At 39.6% G+C, this 21,024-nt stretch overlaps 2 protein-coding genes across 3 annotated transcripts; both read left to right on the top strand.

Annotated features, from left to right (window-relative positions):
- Positions 1-1,594: 1,594 nt before the first annotated feature.
- Positions 1,595-6,186, top strand: LOC131694334 (inositol polyphosphate 5-phosphatase OCRL-like). Of its 2 annotated transcripts, XM_058982998.1 has the most exons (11): positions 1,598-1,685; positions 1,751-1,885; positions 2,273-2,453; positions 2,507-3,026; positions 3,091-3,250; positions 3,314-3,492; positions 3,548-3,902; positions 3,966-4,055; positions 4,190-4,835; positions 4,938-5,171; positions 5,229-6,186. In XM_058982998.1, the coding sequence occupies exons 2-11, from the start codon at positions 1,808-1,810 to the stop codon at positions 5,408-5,410; spliced, it is 2,625 nt and encodes an 874-aa protein (XP_058838981.1). In that variant the 5' UTR covers positions 1,598-1,685; positions 1,751-1,807; the 3' UTR covers positions 5,411-6,186. The 2 variants fall into 2 exon arrangements, with proteins under 2 accessions (XP_058838980.1, XP_058838981.1); XM_058982997.1 differs by having other exon boundaries at positions 1,595-1,885.
- A 4,931-nt stretch (positions 6,187-11,117) lies between these two features.
- Positions 11,118-11,909, top strand: LOC131687203 (uncharacterized). The gene has a single exon (XM_058971254.1). The coding sequence runs from the start codon at positions 11,118-11,120 to the stop codon at positions 11,907-11,909; it is 792 nt and encodes a 263-aa protein (XP_058827237.1).
- Positions 11,910-21,024: the final 9,115 nt, after the last annotated feature.

The following is a 21,024-nucleotide window of genomic DNA, read 5'->3' as shown; positions in this document are numbered from 1 at the left end:
TAATGAATATAAACAACGCACACATTCTCGTGATTCATGATTGAGAAAGGCACAACTGCACCGCTAGGTGGATTAAAATAGGTTTTATCTCATTTAATGACCCAATTAAGAAGTTACTGCAGACATTATTATCTTCTGACTAGAGACAGGCGATCGACGTACCCTAGTCCATGACACAGTTCGTATGATGCCCTGATGCACCCTCCCTACCCAATAAGTGAAATACATAAATATCACAAAAAATACATGCAATGATTTTTAACTAGATTTTTAATATATTTGTCATACATCCTACATTTAAGCCTGGTATCAACTTACATATTCTGTAAGTTGATACCTGAACGGTATCACCTTACAGAATAGGGGAGACAGGGGCTAGTTGGCGGTGTTTTCAGTTTTCATTTTCTACCGCTTTGATTTTGGTAGATCTTGCAAAATAGAACACGTTGCATGAAAGGGTAGACTGTTGGCAACATCTCTGAATCTTTTTTTTGATACGTTGTCTTCATTTCTTGAGACAAAAATATGTGACGCGGAAAAGTATGTGTGGGGTAAGTTGGCGGACTGCCAGAAAATAAGCAATCTAATGGAAACACAATTACATAAGTGGTCCATATGAAATGTGCCGATTGTCTTTTCAATAAAACTGCATAGTATTCGACACTTTTCATTAGGAGTTCGATACATTGGACTAGACAAAATAGTGGACTTGACGTTACACACTTCGAGACAAACAGGCTCAAAATTTAGTCCTCCTCCCGAGGACCGGTGTTTACTTGGCAAACAGTTGCCAATTCGGCCGACTTTGCAATTTTTTTTCTCGCGGGACGGACCAAGATCCCCTACACTGAAAAAAATCCAAACGTTAATTCTATTTGCTTCAAACCGCTTAAAATTCATATGAAGAAGAAATGCTATTGTTATCACGCGCACACATACCTTCTATGTGTCAACTGTATAAACTATGTATGCACGCACATAAGTTATATGTGCATATTGTTATAGAATGGGGTTTTATGTGCCTAATAGTTATGAAATGTGAATGTAAGATTAATATTTCTTGTAAATACACACATTAGGTTTATGTGCCAGCAAATAGTGTCTATATGCCTCCGTTAATTGCAAAAATCTATGTGTAAAATCAATAGGCATAACGTTTACTTTTTTTTGAGTGTATGCTCTAAGTTGCAGTCCTATCAGCCCGCTAAAAAAAAATAAAAAAAACAAGCAGATCCAGGTCAAGATAACTATGTATATTGTTACTCTGACCATTTCACTTACAATGGTCATGCTTACAATAGAATTGGCAGCATTATTATTATACAAATGTCATGCATAATGAATTTGAGCATGCGTATAGTTAATAATAGTGATAATAGTGATAATATAATATTATTATCACTATTATTAACTATATTATTATGCTATATGCGGTTGAATAGCACTATAGTCGCAAAATTGAATTTAATTTTTCTTTTTGTACCCAACATACTTATTATAGCATCTCTCTCTGCCGATACCGTTTTCGACCAAACGCGATTATGTGTTCACAGCGGGTCCTTATTATTGATAATTTAATATCATTCAAAAAAATTGACAGATACTGAAAAAAGAAACCTTTGAAATGTTGTGCTTCAATAAGTGAATTTAGCATTTTTGATAGAGAACAATTTACTTATAATTTGGTAAATTTATGAGAAATGCCATTAGCAGCAACATAAAACTTGTTTGTGATTTTGTCTTGGACCAGGTATATGAGAAAGAGTGAAAAGGTTATTAGTAAGCGAGATAAAATCAATCACGGACAATGAACCCCGGAAACTATGAGTCCACGATCATCACGACGGTCACGCAAAAGTTTCGAGAGGGCGAATCCATTTTGGCGGTATCCTTTTTAAAATACGTAAACAGTCATCAGTAGTGACTAAACTTAAGTAAGTACTACAAACAGCAGATTATCGATACTGCAACTTACGTTCAAAAGTAACCTACCTATCTATACTGTCTTCTATATGTAATGCAATCGATTTTTCGTGTGCTCTGCACATTTCCATAAGAGTTGAGCGGTGTTTATTTACATCAGCAATTTCTGTTTTATGCTGTGCGAATGACCTTGCTGCTTGTAATGTTCCTTGTGTAATGAATGGTATCACCGTACCGTGAAAACGAGAGTAATCATCATTGCAACATTCGCGCTAGTATATTGAATTATCTACATGACGTCATTCATGTTTATACATTTCCTTAACACAATAAACAATATCGTCTCCAGATATTCGAAGGTTATCAAATAGTAGGTAATAAACACCAGAATCGTTTGCTGGTGATCGCCAGCTCTAATTATACTTCGGCACTGTTCGCCTTTTCAATTGCCAGTTACCCACCGGAGAGCATTTCAGATTTGACAATTGCAGCAGTTTATCCTATCGATGACTCATTCTGGGTGAATCCAGGTAAATGTTATTACTATTTTTCCAAAACCCGCAATAACAACAGTATGTTGCAGAATCCGGTACGCCTGGTTCCATTTCCAGCCATCAGTTCACTATTTTTTCACAAAAGGCACCGACGGTTTATTTCTATCAGGCAACTCCGGATACAATTGTCTCGAGGGACAATTTCATCAGTAATTTGAAGCATTTAATTTCAAGCTATAAGAGTGCCTCGACCCAGGCGGCCGCCACATCTTGTCCGTTGGATTTCAAGTGGCTGGAAAATTATAAACGAGCGGATATGCTGGCAATTGATAGGAACATTGCCGACGGTAGTCAAGCTCCGAAAACACGCGACTCTAAGTTCAAAGAAGAGTTGGATCGAAGGCGGCATGAATACATTGTTTACGAACCGTACAAGATTTATACGGCGACGTGGAATGTCAACGGACAAACATCGGAGGACATTGAGCTACCGGAGTGGCTCTCGACGACGGATGATCCACCGGACATTTACGCGGTAGGGTTTCAGGAGATCGAATGGACACCGGAGAAGATTATCATGAATGAAACCAAGATAGATCGTACGTGGGTGTAGGTATCTGCCAAAAAATTTGGTTCAACCAGATTTTCAATAAACCATATCTTTTTTCTTCAGAAATAAAGTAATGATGGGCTTACACAAGGGTGCTGCCTATGAAGAGCTCGCATCGGTTCGCTTGGTGGGTATGATGTTGACGGTGGCAGTTAAAAAATCACTGCGGGATCAAATTTCCGATTGTCTAACAGCTGCTGTTGGAACGGGGACTTTGAAATGGGTTTGTGGTGCAAGATATTCTGGTTGGCGTTGATTGTCCTTCACAGGGAATTGCTATTTACAGGGAAACAAAGGAGGAGTCGGTGTAAGTTTCCAATTGAACGAGGCTTTGCTATGCTTCGTCAACTCTCATTTGGCTGCTCACACTCAGGAGGTAGACCGTCGGAATGAGGACCATGACGAGATTATAAGAAGGATGTCGTTCGAAAAAACTTTCCGGGGTCGTGCGATCGATGAGCACCAGTAAGCCTAGTTTGTTTATTCCATACTTGCAGAGCGTAAAGTATTCGCATTTCAGTCACATTTTTTGGATTGGAGACTTAAACTATCGACTAAACTCAGACATCACACAGGAATTTGTAAACTGTAAAGATCGCGACTATAATCAACTTTATGCGTATGATCAACTGTATGTGGAGAAGGGAAAGAAACGAATTTTTCGAGAGTACAAGGAGGGAAAAATACTATTTGGACCAACTTATAAATACAATCCCGGCACAGATGATTGGGATAGTAGTGAAAAGAGTCGCTGTCCGGCCTGGTGCGATAGGATTTTGTGGAAAGGACTCCGGACAGAGCTGCTGAAGTATGACAGTGTAATGCAGCTGCGGAGGAGTGATCACAAGCCTGTTTTTGCCGTATTCAATGTGGAGGTAAGTCGGTTCCAATTTCCGTAGAATCGTTCTTAGATTGAAAACATCTTTCTTTATTCGTAGGTTGAGACGAAAGATGATCAAAAGTTCAAAAAAGTACATGAAGAAGTTCTGAAAACAGTCGATAAATATGAAAATGATAACCAACCGCAGGTATGATGAAGTGTTCATTGACTTGATTAATTGGTAAACATTTAGGTAGATTTGGTTATAATTCGAGAAATCCGCTTAAATGTTTCATACCGTATTTTTTCTTCAACGAAATTAACAATCAATTTTGCCAACAGATAACAGTCGAGCAAACCGATCTTGACTTCGGTCTGATCCGATTTAACGAGAAATATTCCCGTGAACTGCTCGTTGCAAATAACTGCCACCTACCGGTGCGGTTTCGATTTGCCGCCAAAGACGACCGAAGCAGTTACGTGTGCGAAGATTTTATCCACATAAGCCACAAAGCAGGAGAACTAATCACCGGCAACAGCCTAAGCATACGAATTGATATTTTTGTGGATGCGAAAGCAGCTTCACATATGCTTCATAAGCTGAAGGATGCCAAAGCAGGCGTCAAAATTCCACTCGACATATTGGTGCTACATGTGGAGAATGGACGAGACATTTTCATTACCATTTTCGGGGAGTACAAGCAGAGCTGCTTCGGCGTTTCGCTGGAAACGTTGATGAAGCTGAACAAACCGATCTTTGAGTACGATATCAATGAACTGGTTGCTCTGGAAAAGGAAGAAAAATTGATCGATCTTACGGGCGAGGAAGAGTTGAAGATTCCGAGGGAAATTTGGCGATTAACAGACTATTTGTACAAAAATGGAATGGATAATCCGCAGCTGTTTACGCTTAATCGAACTCATTCAAAGCACGAAAATATTCTGGAAATTCGAGATTGGTTGGATAGCTGGTCATCAGAACCGTTTCGTATCCTTTTGCTAATATTGTAAAACCATCAGTGTTTTACAGCGTTTAAACGACCATAACCTTAATAATTTTGGAAAATTCCTTAACATATATAATTTTTAGCTGGTATTCCAAAAACAGCAGCAGAAGCACTTCTTATTCTTCTAGAATCTCTTCCAGAACCGGTGGTTACCATAAGCGAGCGGGAGTGCATGGTTAATGCAGACAACTATGAGCGCTGTCGGGAGCTAATTCGAACGAAGCTGAAACCCGTCCACCGGTTGGTGTTTCTGTACATTTGCATGTTTCTCATTGAGCTGCGGCGACAAAATCCCTCTATTAGGCTGGAAATCTTAGGTAATCTTTACTACCTTTCGACCGGGTCAAGTTGGCTTACGTTTTTAAGTATTTCAGCAACTATTTTTGGTCGAATATTGATTCGTAGTCAGACTCCGTTGGTACGGACACCGACAGGGAACGATGTGTATGCTTACACCGAGGGCGAACGTGACCAACGGCGACGATTCATGATGACGTTTTTGACCAGTAAAATACAGGAATTTGCCCGAGCAGAGATCGACAGTAATGGAGTTTAGCCGTCTATTTGATCGCTTTCATAAAGAAGATAAGCTGCAGAGGCAAACAGCATGGTTTGCGTTTGAAAAACGTAGATTTAGTTAGTTAAGCAATAGCGGACCAAACTGTGAAAAGGCTCATCTCGTATACTGCCCATAAAAGCAAAAAAGTCCCATATTGAAAAACAGTAAGCCGAGAAAAACACTATTAAAGAGCCTTATGTATGGGACAACCATGTTTTGGAATTTTTTTTCGATATTTTATAAACAAACCTGGTAATCTTATTTGTGCATTGTGATTCAGTGGGGATACATAATACAATCCAACAGATAACTCATTTTCGAAGAAACTCCATATGGGATTCTTATGATTTTATGGGCAGTATAGGTCCTATTAAGTTATCAACACGATTTTCTCTGCAACTTATATTTTTCATCGCACTCAGTTTGGTTATAACTTGTACCATAGATCTGATTAGTCCACCGAAATAAATCATACATTGAACTTTTTCACTAAAAAAAACAAGAAAACTCCGTTGAAAACAAAAATGTATGAAGGACATATGATGATGTGAACTTTTCACATGTTCATCCAGAATAGTGGAATTTTTGCAAAAAGGTCACATCATGAACAAACTTCTAGATGTAAATAATTATAACTAGAATAAATGCCGAAATGTAGGCCTAAAATGTTTTAATTGTATTTAATAGTGTCTGTAAAATATGGTATCAGTACATTTCATGAATTTAAAAGCTAGAAAGAAGATTAATAAAGCGACGCATTTTTTGCTCCATCATTGATAGGTAATCATTGTTTTTGTTTCTCGCCGATAACGATCGCCGTACACATTCGCGGTAAAAATCGGCGTCGGTACGAACGTGAAAATTTTTCATCCCGGTGTTAAACTTAAATTTTTCGAGATTTAACGATTGAAGATTACGATAAGTGACGGTTATATAGTGAGATAGAACAGAAGAAAAAAAATGAAGAGAACCTACGTGACAAAACTACGATAAGCGAGCTCTGGGAAATTGCAAAATGAAGCCGGGAACCCGGTCATTACGCACAGGGACCAGACTTCAAGCGAATAAAACCGTTGTTACTGGGGTCATCCCGAAAAACTCACAGAGTGCACCAAACGCTCCTGAGAAAAACAAACTCACTCAGATGGAGCGGCGTAATAAAAAAGTGCCGCCTGACGGCACAATAAATAATAATGACCAAACACATGGGATCCTACTGGAACAGATCGATATACAGTTAAACCACCTTAGACACCCAGTCCAAGTAGGCAGGCTTCTTAGTGCGGCCGGCTTCAAAGAGTTTGTCGAAATAACGAAAATCGGTAAATTCCGTTACAAAGTTGCAACAAACCAGGCGGAAAAGCTAAAAAGGATCGATCTTGCTAAGGAAAACCTCAAAATCTTCACACCGAAAATCGCAAACAACACTATCCACTTCATAAAAGGGGACCCACTGGATCTAAAGGAGGAGGAAATAATGAACAACATTGAAGCGGAATCGGAGTTTCTCAAAATCGAAAGAATAAAGCGAAAGGACAAGGATGGAAATCTAGTGGACACAAACAATTTGAAATTGACGCTCAAAGGCCAAAAGGTCACTAGCAAGGTCACAATATACGGCTGCTATTTTAAAGCAGAAATTTACGTGTTCCCGATCAGACAATGCGTAAAGTGTTGGAGATTTGAACACAGCTCCAAATTCTGTGTAGCCAAAAGAAGATGCGTACAGTGCGGTGGAGATCACGAAGTAAACGGCTGCAAAAATACCGTAAAATGCCCAAATTGCAATCGTTCCCATAACGCAAGCGCCAACGAATGCCCGGAAAGACAAAAAAGGCAGCAAATACTACAGGAGATGAGGAAAAAGCAAATAAAATATACAGAGGCGGAACAAAACTTTCCAAGATTAGCCAACCGATTCAGCATCCTTGACGAAGAAGAAGCATTCCCCTCCCTTGGCGACATTTCACCCAGTAACTACAGCGGTTGCTATACTCGCAGCCAACGTACTTCACCGATCAGCCCGCGGAGTGAACAAAATCCAGGAACGAAGGAAAAAGGTAATTGGCAAGACCGCCCCCCCGAAAAAAATTCTGTGCAACTGCGCCAATAATTCTTATAAAGCAACAGAGTTCGAGCGTTTCATCCACAAACTTAGACAGGACTTTTTAGCGGAAGTAAGGTCAAGGAACTGGATAAAGCCCCTGATGGCCCTACAAACAAAAATCGTATCTAGAATTCAAACAGCGAATTCGGAAATAGACAGAGACGAACTTCTCATCGAGATTGGAGCTGATATAAAAAATATCATTGACGAAAACGTAACCCATCAGCAAAACGAAGGCAATGACAGAATCAACAAACAACTCCACGGTGGAGTGTAAATCGATCGCCATCCTGCAGCACAACGTCCAAAGCATCAGACCAATGGACACAAGGGAAGAAATCAGCCAGTTCATGTTTGAACAAAATATAAAAATAGCTATGCTGCAGGAAATTTGGCTAAAGAAAAACGAACCATTCACCCTAAAGCATTACACACTCGAGTCACAAAGAAGAAATACAGGCTACGGAGTGGGTATGCTCGTACATGAATCCATCGACTATATAACAGTGGACTTGGGAGACTTATTGCCAGTAGAAGCTATCGCCATTAAAATTATGCGAGGGTTCGATCCAATCACATTCATCTCGGTCTACGTTCCCCCAGATAGAATCAGGTTCGCTGAACTCCGGGACAAAATTTCACAGCTTTTTGGAGTAATAGAAAGTTTACCAGGCGAAATAGTTGTGAGAGGCGACTGGAACGCACATCATAAAAGCTGGGACCCGGTATCCACTCAGTGCCCAAAGGGAATCCATCTGAACAGCCTGATCGAGAAGTCAAAATTCGTCCTACTCAACGACGGAAGCTCAACATGCCTACCGCACACGGACGGAACAGTTCGGCGGTGGACATATCGATAACCACACCAGGAATAGCTGTAAAAACAGATTGGTCAGTTTTAGAGCACGAATTTGGCAGCATACATCTATCTATAGTAGCAAAAATAGGAAGCGAAATCCCGTAGTACCCGGAACCAAAACAAAAATAAACACAAAAAGAGCGATAAACTTGCTAAACCAGATACGGCCTCAATTCATCTACGATCCACTTGAAATGCAGAACATCTTTGACGAGTGCATCGGAAAAGCAAAATACACAGTGAGAAATAAAAAAGGAAATTACCTGAAAAAGTGGTGGACAGAAGAAATAAACGAAGCCTACCAAGAGAAAAGAAAAATCCTCAAAGAATACGATAGGGAAAAAACAATGTCGAAATACTTAATACTGCAAAAAGCGAGGGCAGTGGTTAAAAAGAAAATCCGCAAAGCAAAACGAGGATACTGCAAGCAACTCTCGGAAGCGATAGACGAGTCCACCCCGAGCCGCCAATTGTGGAACATCGTTAAAGGGATAGACACAGCGCTAACACAGCCAACAAATAAAAAGCGTGAACTAAGCCTCGAGGAAGGGAGGACATTCATGCAGCGTTACTACCAGGGCAAAATGAGGTGGGTCCCAAAAATCAAGACAGAAACAAATCCGGACATGAACGGCTACGAAATGGCACTCACCGACACGGAACTATTTAGGCAACTACGAAAAAGGAGTGACCACTCGGCTCCAGGCGACGATGGCATGTCCTACGCAATCTTAAAGGGACTAAACTACGGACTGCAACAAAAAATATGCGAAATGATAAGCAGAGTTTTCGTCACAGAGGAAATCCCTGAAAAATGGAGGATAACGGACGTCAGACCAATCCAAAAACCAAAGAAAGACCCAAACCATCCTGCCTCAAAAAAGACCAATTTCCCTAATGAACGTAAATCTCAAGCTCATAAATGCGGGGATAAAGGACCGTCTAGCAGAAATCGCCGAAATTCAAGGTACCATCCCAAAACTCTCCTTCGGATTCAGGAAGAACTGCTCCGCAATAACCTGTGTTAACTACCTAGTAAATAAAGTGAAGGAGGCGCAAGAGGAGGGAAAAATAGGAATGGCCACCTTTCTCGACATGTCCCAAGCTTTTGATTCAGTCGAGCTCCAAACACTGTTAACTACCTTGAAATCCCTAAAAATTCCGAACAAGATCCTGTCCTGGCTCCACACATACCTGCATCGCAGAGTCATGAAACTAAGCACAGACGAAGGCAGTGTCGAAATAGAGATTAGTGAAGGACTACCACAAGGCTGCCCGCTCTCACCGATCCTGTTCAATCTCTACACCACATCCCTGCACGATATTATGGAGGAGGACTGGGAACTAATCCAGTTTGCAGACGATTTCGCGATACTGGTAGTATGTGAGTCTATGGACAACATAGAGGCTAAAGCAAATCGAATGCTTGCGAAACTAAACGGAGGACTAACCAAACTGAACCTAAAAACTAACGCAAGCAAAAGTGCGGGAATCGTGTTCTCGAAAAGGAACACTGAAGGACTAAGAGTTCGTTTAGGACGAGAAACAATCCAAATCAATAACACCCACAAGTATTTGGGATTCATACTCGATAGGCTTCTTGCCTATAGAAAGCACATTGAGTACGTACGCGGAAAGGGAGCAGAAAAATTAAAAATGCTAGGAAATAGAAACAGCAACGCCAGCCCAGAAACCCTTATCAAAATCGAAAATGCAATCGTAAGAAGCAAAATCGAGTATGGGGCGCAAATCTACGGTAGCGCGGCAAAATCCAACATCGAGAAACTTCAAACAATCCAGAACGCTGCCCTGAGAACGGCAATGCGCTACCTAAAAACCACACCCATAAACGTCATCCACGCGGAAACAGGACAGCTGGCAGTCAAAGAGAGAACTGAATGGCTAACCATAAAAGACATCGCAAAAAGCACTTATCACACCAACTAGATCCAGCCGTTCATCGAAAAGGCGATCAACCTAGAAAAAGGAAATGGATCCTTCCTGACGAGCACCGCTACCAAACATAACGACATCGTATCGCAGATCCATGGGGATGGGACGATATCCTGGGCCAGTGGTGCAAATTTTCATTTTCAAATGCCAACTTTCAGTTCAATCAAACCCAACCATGATTCAAATTCAAAGCATCCCTTAATCATTCACTTTCAAGTTGGCGGGATTTTCATAACTGAACCGTACGTCTTCATTTCAAATTGATGCTTTTTCATTCACCAACCAAAACTGTCATCTGCTCTGTAGAGGCCAGTTTAGGTTAAATGTCGACATGTTTTGCGTTTTCAAGCTTACATGGACAGTAAGAACTATGTTCAGAGTAGTTTTGCTTGAAATACCTAGTCAATACCCCAGTAAAGAGATATTCACAGGGTCAATGAAGTTGAAAATGAATGGAAAATGATTGAGCAGGTCGGCTGTTTGAATGAATAATGGAAACGAACAAGTGCGAATTGAACATAGTAGGGCATGATTTGAGATTTTTTCTCCCTTCAAGTTCAAAACAAACTGTTGAAAATTTGCAGCTCTGATCCTGGCACAACAGAAGAACCTATCTCGGACTAGACACGGTAAATACTATCAAGCCGAATTTATTCGAAGGACAGCAAGCAAAACAGGAGCTCAACCCCAAAGTTTGGCAACAACACTTCCTATCGGTAAGAAATAAGTGCAAGAACTTCAATTTCCTATATACGGATGCATCCAAAACAGCATCTGGAACGGCCATGGCGGTGTTCGATGAAACGGACAACACGGTGATACGGAAGAAAATAAATGGAAACTACTCTACCAATGCAGAACTTCTAGCTATCTCCAAAGCTGTAGACGTGATATCGGAAAAGAACTACAAAAAAGCAGTTATCTTCACTGACTCGCAGGGATCATGCAAGATGCTACTGAACAACAACATAGTACAAGAAAACTTCATAGCATGGCAGATAATTAAAAGTCTGAAATTGACGATAAACAAACGAATCCTTATCCAATGGATCCCGAGCCACCAAGGGATACCAGGGAATGAGAGAGCAGACAAAGAAGCAGTAATCACCACCAGTGAACCCCAAAATGATTTCACTAGCCTTCCACTCGCTGATGTCTACACCTTGGCGAAAAACGAAATCAAGGAAAGCTGGACAAGAACATACCAAAAACTTTCCGAAGAAAAAAGAAAATGGCATTTCGAATTCATGAACGAACCCGGAAACAAAATTTGGAGCCACACGCTAGCCCTATCTTCGGAAGAAAAAATCATTCTAAATCGGATCAAAACTGGAAACACCCTCACCAAAGAGCGTCTGTACCGTTGGGGATGGGAAAGCGACGAACTCTGTGATATTTGCGAGGAAACAGAAGATCTACAGCACATCCTATACTTCTGCACAAAGTACAACAACCAAAGAGTGAATTACCCAATCCTAGAGTATTGCAAACCACTGAGAGATGTACTAAAAGAAAACATAGAAAGCGGTTTGAAGGAAATAGTCCACTACCTGAAGAAAATTAACATACATCTCTAACCTGAACAACCAATGCAACATACACCAACCACCCAAACACACTACCACCGATGCATACCCAGACTACAAACGGCGAGATGGACCGTGAACGGTCTTAGCCGTCAAGCTCACTTGACACAACAAAGGAAAAAAAACGATCGCCGTATTCTAGGGTGTAATGGACGGCGCCGATGGTTGGGTGGTAAGCGTGACCGCCACCCACCCCAGTTGGTCTGGGTTCAATCCCAGTCGAGGTCGTTGAGATTTTTCAGAGGTGAGAAAAATCTGAGGTCACGCCTTCCTTCGGAAGGGAAGTAAAACCGTTGGTCCCCGGTCCATGAGTTGATGGGTCGATATCCAATCCAGATAGTGGGAGTGTCACCTCTCTGGCGTCGGTGTTTGGCCTTGTAGCGGAAATAGGCCAACGGAAAATAAACAGAATTGGAAGAAGAAGAAGAAGAAGAAGGGTGTAATCACAGATAACAGACGTTTAGGCTCGATTTGAATCGTGTGTAAATACCCGCAGCTGAAATTCCGAATAAATCAGACATCTGAAACATGTTTGGCAAACGTTTGCAGATGGCGCAGTGATCGCTACAATGCAGTTAGAGTACAGCTGTCAAACACGTGTAGCAAACAGTTGCGCAGATGGCAATAGTGAAACACGGATTTTCAACGTATATCAATTTGAAAGTTTACACAGGTTTTTGAAGAAATTTTGTTCTAGCCTAAACGTCTGTTATCTGTGGTGTAATGCACACTTAACAAAATTCATCAGCGGATAGCTATTTGCTCGTGACTGGGGGCTTTTGTTATGGATATTATACAAGGAAGTCAAGCTACTCCACTTCCTCTTTCCTTTCCCAACCATGCATCAGGCACAAACGATTTTTTTTTTCAATTCACTGCCAGATTGTTACAAAACTGCTACTGAAGGAAGATAGAATATTCCGCTACCGATTGCAACGGAGTTGTTGGCAAAATAATGACTAGCACTTCATTTGTGTAAAAATATTTCCCAAGTGTACTTAGAGAGTCTTCTTCAAATTTGTTTACTGCTTTCTTCTCACTTCTACTACAATTTTGCAAACACACTTTTGCCACATTTCATGTCAAGAAACATCAACCAAACTTTAACCACAGACATACCAGATATGACACTGAGAACAGTTCACTGAATAAAACGTGATCATCAGTTCAAATTTAAATTCGTTTGGCACAGTATCGCCGCCTCGTGGCGATTCTTTGAACTATAACATCTATTTGACACATCTGTCCATTTAACATGACGGTACATTGGTGTGCGTAAGTAGTTACTATGGGCAAAGGCACCTAACAACAAACATCAATTAAACGGAAGTCAGATTAGACCTTTAAATTTGTATTCCGAAATGAATGAATTCTAGGAAAGGTAGAGGCTTCTTTACGGGCAATTCCACTATATGAGGAAACTGAGCAATGGGTAGGTCATGTTGCCTAGAAAGGATTAGCTTTAACACAGAAAGCGATGAGGACAATTTGATCCGTGGTGTAACGTGGACTGTTCCCCACAAGTTGTGCTGAAGATTGTGGAAAGTGCTTGTTTGACTAAATTGATATTGAAGAGAATGTTTCCACACAATGCCATTTGATTTTCATTATTTTATTTTCAACTGGATTAGTTTTAATAATTAACAATGTGTCAAATAATTTCCCAATCGACTCTCATTTGATGGTCAACAGGAAAACATGCTGAATTAATGGCGAATTCTGCCAAAATCGTTGTCTTTGCCAGAGCTGCAAATTTTCAACAGTTTGTTTTGAACTTGAAGGGAGAAAAAATCTCAAATCATGCCCTACTATGTTCAATTCGCACTTGTTCGTTTCCATTATTCATTCAAACAGCCGACCTGCTCAATCATTTTCCATTCATTTTCAACTTCATTGACCCTGTGAATATCTCTTTACTGGGGTATTGACTAGGTATTTCAAGCAAAACTACTCTGAACATAGTTCTTACTGTCCATGTAAGCTTGAAAACGCAAAACATGTCGACATTTAACCTAAACTGGCCTCTACAGAGCAGATGACAGTTTTGGTTGGTGAATGAAAAAGCATCAATTTGAAATGAAGACGTACGGTTCAGTTATGAAAATCCCGCCAACTTGAAAGTGAATGATTAAGGGATGCTTTGAATTTGAATCATGGTTGGGTTTGATTGAACTGAAAGTTGGCATTTGAAAATGAAAATTTGCACCACTGGTCTTTGCAGCGCATTTTGATGGCCACTGCTTCCTGCATACATTGCTTCTCTAAAGTTTACCCTCGTTTTGTTCATACAGAACGCACCTTAAAGTTTTGATTTTAAGACGAACGGTTACTACAATCAATTGTAGAGTACCAGTTTATTTTTGTTTGTTCCTAACATAGTTCATTTAGCACAACAACGGCAATAACAAAACGCAGACGCTTAATGGTATGTGTTTGGGTATTTTTGTCAATCATGTCATACGGTCGCGCACCTCTTGCGGTGAGCACGGAAAGCTATTGGAATGGTAATCTAACGTTTGAAAAGGCCGTTAAATTTTTGCAACACCTTCGTGATCTCGAGTGTCATGTCTGGTAGGTCTGTGGTAGTACTTAAGCAAGTTTCACTTTTCGAGTTTGTGTTTGACATAGTTAATAGTTACTGAACTTACTTGTATGTTCTATCATTGTATATTATTTATATTCTGTGTATTATATAGTAATTAGCTTTTTGCCTTTCTCAATAGAAAGGTATTGCAATTGCTCTGAAAACCGACTTTTTAACGGAGGCCCGGAGGGCCGAGTGACATACACTGAAATGAAAATATCTTTTGTAAAGGCTATGCAATCACTGTAAAAATCGACTTTTTAACCGAGGCCCGGAGGGCCGAGTGTCATACACCATTCGATTCAGTTCGTCGAGATCGGCAAATGTCTGTGTGTATGTATGTGTGTGTGTGTATGTGTGTGTGTATGTGTGTGTGTCATTTAAACTCACACAATTTTCTCAGAGATGGCTGAACCGATTTTCGCAAACTTAGTTTCATCTGAAAGGTATAACGCTCCCATAAGCTGCTATTGAATTTTTAGTTGATCCGACTTCCGGTTCCGGAGTTACGGGTTGAAGAGTGCGGTCACAGCAAATTCCCATATAAACTGGTACCACCATGATGTTCAAATGATGTAAAACATATTAAAATTGATGTAACATTACTCTAGTTTGCGGGTCTGCATCACTAATGATCAATCAAAGCAGCTTTGACCACATTGGCCACCTATGACGGTTTATGACGCCCTCGGGGAACCCGCCAAGTTCCTAAACTAATATCACACCCATTCCACAACGAATTCTCTACCGATTTTTACAAACTTGATTTCAAATGAAAGATACAGTAATGCCATTGACTGCTGCAGAGTTTAATTCGGTTCTGACTCTTGCTTCCGGAGTTACAGGGGTGTTAGTAAGGATACACTGGAATTTCCCATATAAATCGGTACAATCGTAATACCTCAGAGGCTAAAAACTATTGAAATGGTCACCAAATTACTTCTAATCGCAGATCTAGATCACTGATTGCCAATCAAACATTCTTTGAATATATTGTCCACTATCGACGATTCCGGAAGTCCGGAATTCCGGGCATATTCTACAATTAAAGTCACATCGGTTCTTCGGTGATGACTGATCCGATTTTCTCAAACCAAGTCTCAAATGGAAGGCAAAATATGCAGTTGAGTATTGCGTCGCCGCCCCTCACCCCCCGCCTTGCCCGGGCACCTCCCTCCTTCATCACTCCCCTCCCCTTGGACCACCCTCACGCCCGCATTTCTTTCATCCACCCCGTATACCGAAATAAGATGAAGGATTTCTGACGCATCCTCCACTCCCACTCTACTAACCCCCCATTCCCTACATGTTCAAACCCATTCCACCAACCTTTCCAAATTATAATCACATGAAGATAACATTGAACTCATGCTTATTAAGCCAATTAAATATTATTCTTTTGCCTTTCTTATATAGAAAGGTTATGCAATTGCTCCAAAAACCGACTTTCTAACCGAGGCCCGGAGGGCCGAGTCTCATATAACATTCGACTCAATTCGCCGAGATCGCAAAATATCTGTGTGTATGTATGTGTGTATGTATGTATGTATGTATGTATGTATGTATGTATGTATGTATGTATGTATGTATGTATGTATGTATGTATGTATGTATGTGTGTGTATGTGCGGATTTGTTAACAAAATGTACACATCGGTTTCTCGGAGATGGCTGAACCGATTTTTACAAACTAAGATTCAAATGAAAGGTATAATATTCCCATAGGTTGCTATTGAATTTCATTTTCAACCGACATCTTGTTCCGGATTACGAGTTGAAGAGTATGGTTACAAAACAAAATTTGTTGATTTGTCCACATCGGTTTCTCGGAATTTTCTGAACCGATTTTGACAAACTTATTTTTAAATGAAAGGTCCATCAGCTGCTGTTGAATTTTGTGTGGATTCGAGTTCTGGTTCCTGAATTACAGGGTGATACGTACGATCACGCAGCAAATCCCGATTCTAACGAATTCTGCGATGAATGTAAAAAGGTGAATTTTTTTCCAAAATGTACACAACTGTTGAATTTGTAAATCTAGGTCCCCAACAGTCATTCAAAAGCTCTTTGGTCACACTGGCCACCATCGACGGATCCTGAAGCATCCAAATTCAGAATAACGGTTATATTGGTTTCTCGAAAATGGCTAGACCGATTTGATCAACTTAGTATCAAATGAAAGGTGTTGCGTCCCCGGAAACCGATATTAAATTCCATCTCCATCCGACTTCCGGCTCCGGACTTACGGGTTGTGGAGTGCGATCACATAGATTCAAACCGATACCGATACCGCGATGAATGCAAAAAGGTGCTCCTATATATACTTACCAAGTGTAATAAGAATGAAAGACATTTCCATAATGTTATACTGTACGAACCAGCTATTATATCATAGTTTGGAGAAATGAGAAAGGCACAATTGCACCTCTAGGTGGATTAAAACAGGTTTTTTTTATTTCCAGCAGGTAAAGGTTTCAAATTACACGTGTTGGTATTCGCTTCAAAAACTAACCACAGAAAACAGCCATCAATTTCGAGCTTTTAATTTGTTTAAAAAATGAAGGCCTATTCAAAGGTAATTGAACTATCACTAGCAAATTCAAAAGTGTCGCGATTTCATTTAGTAGATGAATGTTACTGAATTTATAGCTGGTCATATAGAAATTAAAAACGGACAACATAGTTATGCGCTAGGTTATGCGCCTAGTTAGGATAGGCTGGTATTGCAGCGTAAAAGTTTTGACATATATCAGTTGAAATGTTTACACAAGTACTATAAACTTGTCCGAACATGGATCTATGTTATTTGTAATACAACTATCAACGGTCAATGTTATCGTTGATAACCTGGCAATTGAAACTTCTACGATATCGTGTGCAAAGGGTGCTTCCAGATAACCTACAGGTTCGCCGAAATGGTAATTGAAATGTAAAATGAACGGGTTGTGTACAAAGCACGACCACGGTGACATGAAAAATTAGTTTTTGAAGAGAGTGTGATGTAATTCGCAAATGAACTTTAATCTATCAAACAAAACTATCGTCTCATCTCAGGACGGGGGACTATATAGTAGACCGGCAACAATTTTGACTTTTGTTTCTTGGAACACTGCTAATTCAAATGGTAATTGGATGCACAGATCATATGCCAACCCACTGAGACGTCCAAAAATTTGTTTCAAAATCGTTCAACACGGGTCCAACGATGGACGTTCGTTGAACGGTTATTTGGACGTTGTCCAAATTGGTCCAACGAACGTCCTTCATTGGACAATTTTGAAACCAACCGTTCTTAGAGGGAAATATGAGCTTTTTCCGATAGGTCTAGTTCACCCACAAGAGGTTTCAAGTTTCAATAGTAATATATAGGGAAATTCGGAAATAAAAACTTAAAATCTAATAAAAAATTCCACAGTAACTCTGCATACCTCAAAACTTATGGTCGCGTAGATTATTTTATAATGAAGAGCTTTGTTGAAGATTGCACATTGATTGGAGGTTCTCTGATAAAGTTTATTAACTTTGAAGACCAACCGATTTTTTTGAAAATTTCTATTCAAAGCATGTGCGAGAAAGAGAGGCAATACATAACTGGTAGCGGTAGGTGTTAAGTCAGGCCGGACTAAGTGACACTAAATTGATTTCGAGAAAAACGAGTTTAAAGTTTGAATCGCATCATCCTTTACATTATAATTGGAAATTAATTTATGTCATAATTCGGGTTTATTGTTGCATCTGTCAAATCTGGCGAAAGTAAAATGTAGTTGAAGAAATTCTTTATCCAGTGCTATCTCAGTTTTTGATGCTTTGGGACTAGGCAATATCTATTTGCTGCGAAATCCGATCAATTTGCAGTCTACGGCAATGATGATCCTTATACCTTAAACTATATATCTATCTGCAGATTTTGGGATGCACTAGATGGCACTGGCATTTTGTACTGAATTTATTGCTTCTATTGCCGATTTTTCATATATTTTGACACACAAACTTCAAAACTCTTGTGAGTGAATAAGAGTTTTCGGAAAAAGCTCATATTTGATAAATGCTATGTGAAGCCAATTACCGTTTGATTTCACAGCGTTCCGAAAAAAAGTCAAAATTAATGCTGATCTAGTATATAGTCTGCAGTAAAAAGATGCAACCTCCCGTTCTAGCTTTCTTTCAAGCTCCCATATGTTACACTTTGCTATATACCAAATATATATTACAATACCGTTCACTTCTATAAATCCCAGGAGCGGATCCAGAAAAAAAAAAATCGGGAGGGGTCCGAAATTTTGATTTTGCAATGAACATTGTATAATGCGTTATGCGTCAAAACCTCATTTAATGAAAATCAGTTTTTGTGATCAAATTTGTTTTGAAATGATTTTAAGTTTAAAACTAATATACAATTTTAGCTAATTCAAAATTTCTCAACAAGTTGAAAATTCTCGGAGGGGTCCGAACCCCCAAGACCCTCCCCCTTGATTGGCCAGTGATAAATCCCATACGACTCATAAATGTAACGCCATTTGTAGATGAAAAAGACTTTAAATCTCAAACAATGATTCTGCGATTAGCGTTCGCTGTAGAGTTAAATGTCAAACGCGTCCATTAAGTACCGTAAACCGGGGTGACTTTGATCATCGGGGTGACTTTGATCACTCGAATTTTTTTTTCGTAGATCGCTTATTAAACCAGAATAGTCTACAGAATCATTTTAATTTGAATTGATTTTTACTCTAAACTTATAAAATACTGATTTGTTATACTTTTTGAGTATATTGTTCGGCTTTTGGGTACAAAAACTACAAAAAACCGAAATTTGACTTTACCTGATTTTTACGAAGCTTCGTAAAGTGTATATTTTATAAAACAAATAAATCTCAGATTTGATCAAGAGTAATAAATTACAAGCGAGTTCTTATTTTTCTTTAGATTGGGATATGTTAAATTTAGTTTTAAGGGTTCGTTTATTTTTAATTCCTTTTTCTGTGAAACTTGTTGGCAATTGTTTCAAATTATTTTAAGCTAAAATTCGTAACATTTTCTTATTGTTCAATATTCCAACGTGTTAAAATGGATGAAACTTTTTGTACATTGATAAAACACTGAAACAATACAATTTTAGCAGTTTTAAAGGTTTTCAGAATCAAACTAAACACTGTCTTGACAACAGTTCAAGATAAAATGGAAGCTAAACCGAACTTCGATATCTCATATGAGGTCCACATAGTGGATCGTCAGATGTGGGATGTAGGGGGTCCTATACTGCCTCAAGGTACAATGTTCCGATGTTTTAGCGATCCCACTGACGCACCTTTTTAATGTGTCAGTCTAGGGTTGTGGTACCGGTACCGAAAATCCCGGGAATACCGACCCATTTTTGGTATCGTTATACCGGTACTGAACAAAAGCCAGTACCGGTATTTTCGGTACCATACAATTTTTTATGAAAAATATGTGGACTCTGTAGGGGGACCTGTTTAAAAATATCGGTCTGCAAGATAACTTTTAATTATATTAATTACCATCTATAAGTTAAACATTACTAGCTCCCGTTGTACTGAACGGTATGTTTAAATTCATTTGTCAAAATAAATTTTAACGACCTTGTACTAAATTTCAAAATATTCACATCTAGCGTAAGAGACGTAAAAATTTGCTATGATTTTTTTTCATTAGCGACATTCCGATTGGTTTACATTATTCACTGGGTGGCGCGTAATAAGACTATGGTCTAAGCCATGTCTTTGGTTTGCTCTTAAACCTTTATTTATAAAAGAACGAACAGCGATTTAGTAGCTAACCATTTTAGACTTGGTGAACTACTCCAAATGGGGCGATTTGTAATTATTGGTGATCGAAAAATTTAGCAAAACTCCATAGTTTACAGGAAACAAAGGAGCCTTGGTATGCAGGTCCAAACCAATTTACAGAAAATCAAGAGAGGAAATGCGAGCAACCTGCTCGGATTTACTGCCATTCTCGCTTTGATTTACTGTTGTTAATAGTGTTTCTTACATTTACCATCTGTTGAGGTCGACAAAAGTTGCACCGCTTAACAGTTATTGATTTCAAAGTGGCCTAAATTTCGAAATAAAAGAAGGTGCCGTATACAAAAAATATTTTCTGCTGAAATGAGTCATGCCATTCCGAATCAATTAAAAACAATAAACATTTTTTTTGATCAGCACAAATCAATCATTTGAGAATAAGGTGATCAGTTTGAACGTTCAATTTCACTTTGAACCTTTTTTGGAATTCGAGTACCGGTACTACCGGTACTGAGGGCTTCAGTACCGTAGTACCGGTTCTCGCCAAAAAGGGTCGGTACTGCGAACCCTATGTGTCAGTTCAACAGCAAAAATTTCCCGTTGTCATTCATGTTTCCGGTACACAACCCAGTTAAGCTCAGCCGGAAATGAACTGGAATTCCGGCTGGTTCCAGTTCGCGTTCCGGCTCCAGTGACACAACCGATTCTAGTTAGAATCGGTTGTGTCACTGGAGCCGGAATACGAACTGGAACCAGCCAGA

The sequence above is a fragment of the Topomyia yanbarensis genome, chromosome 3 (genome assembly GCF_030247195.1).
Source record: "Topomyia yanbarensis strain Yona2022 chromosome 3, ASM3024719v1, whole genome shotgun sequence".
Taxonomy (NCBI): domain Eukaryota; kingdom Metazoa; phylum Arthropoda; class Insecta; order Diptera; family Culicidae; genus Topomyia; species Topomyia yanbarensis.
This window is presented reverse-complemented; position numbering and strand designations above follow the sequence as displayed.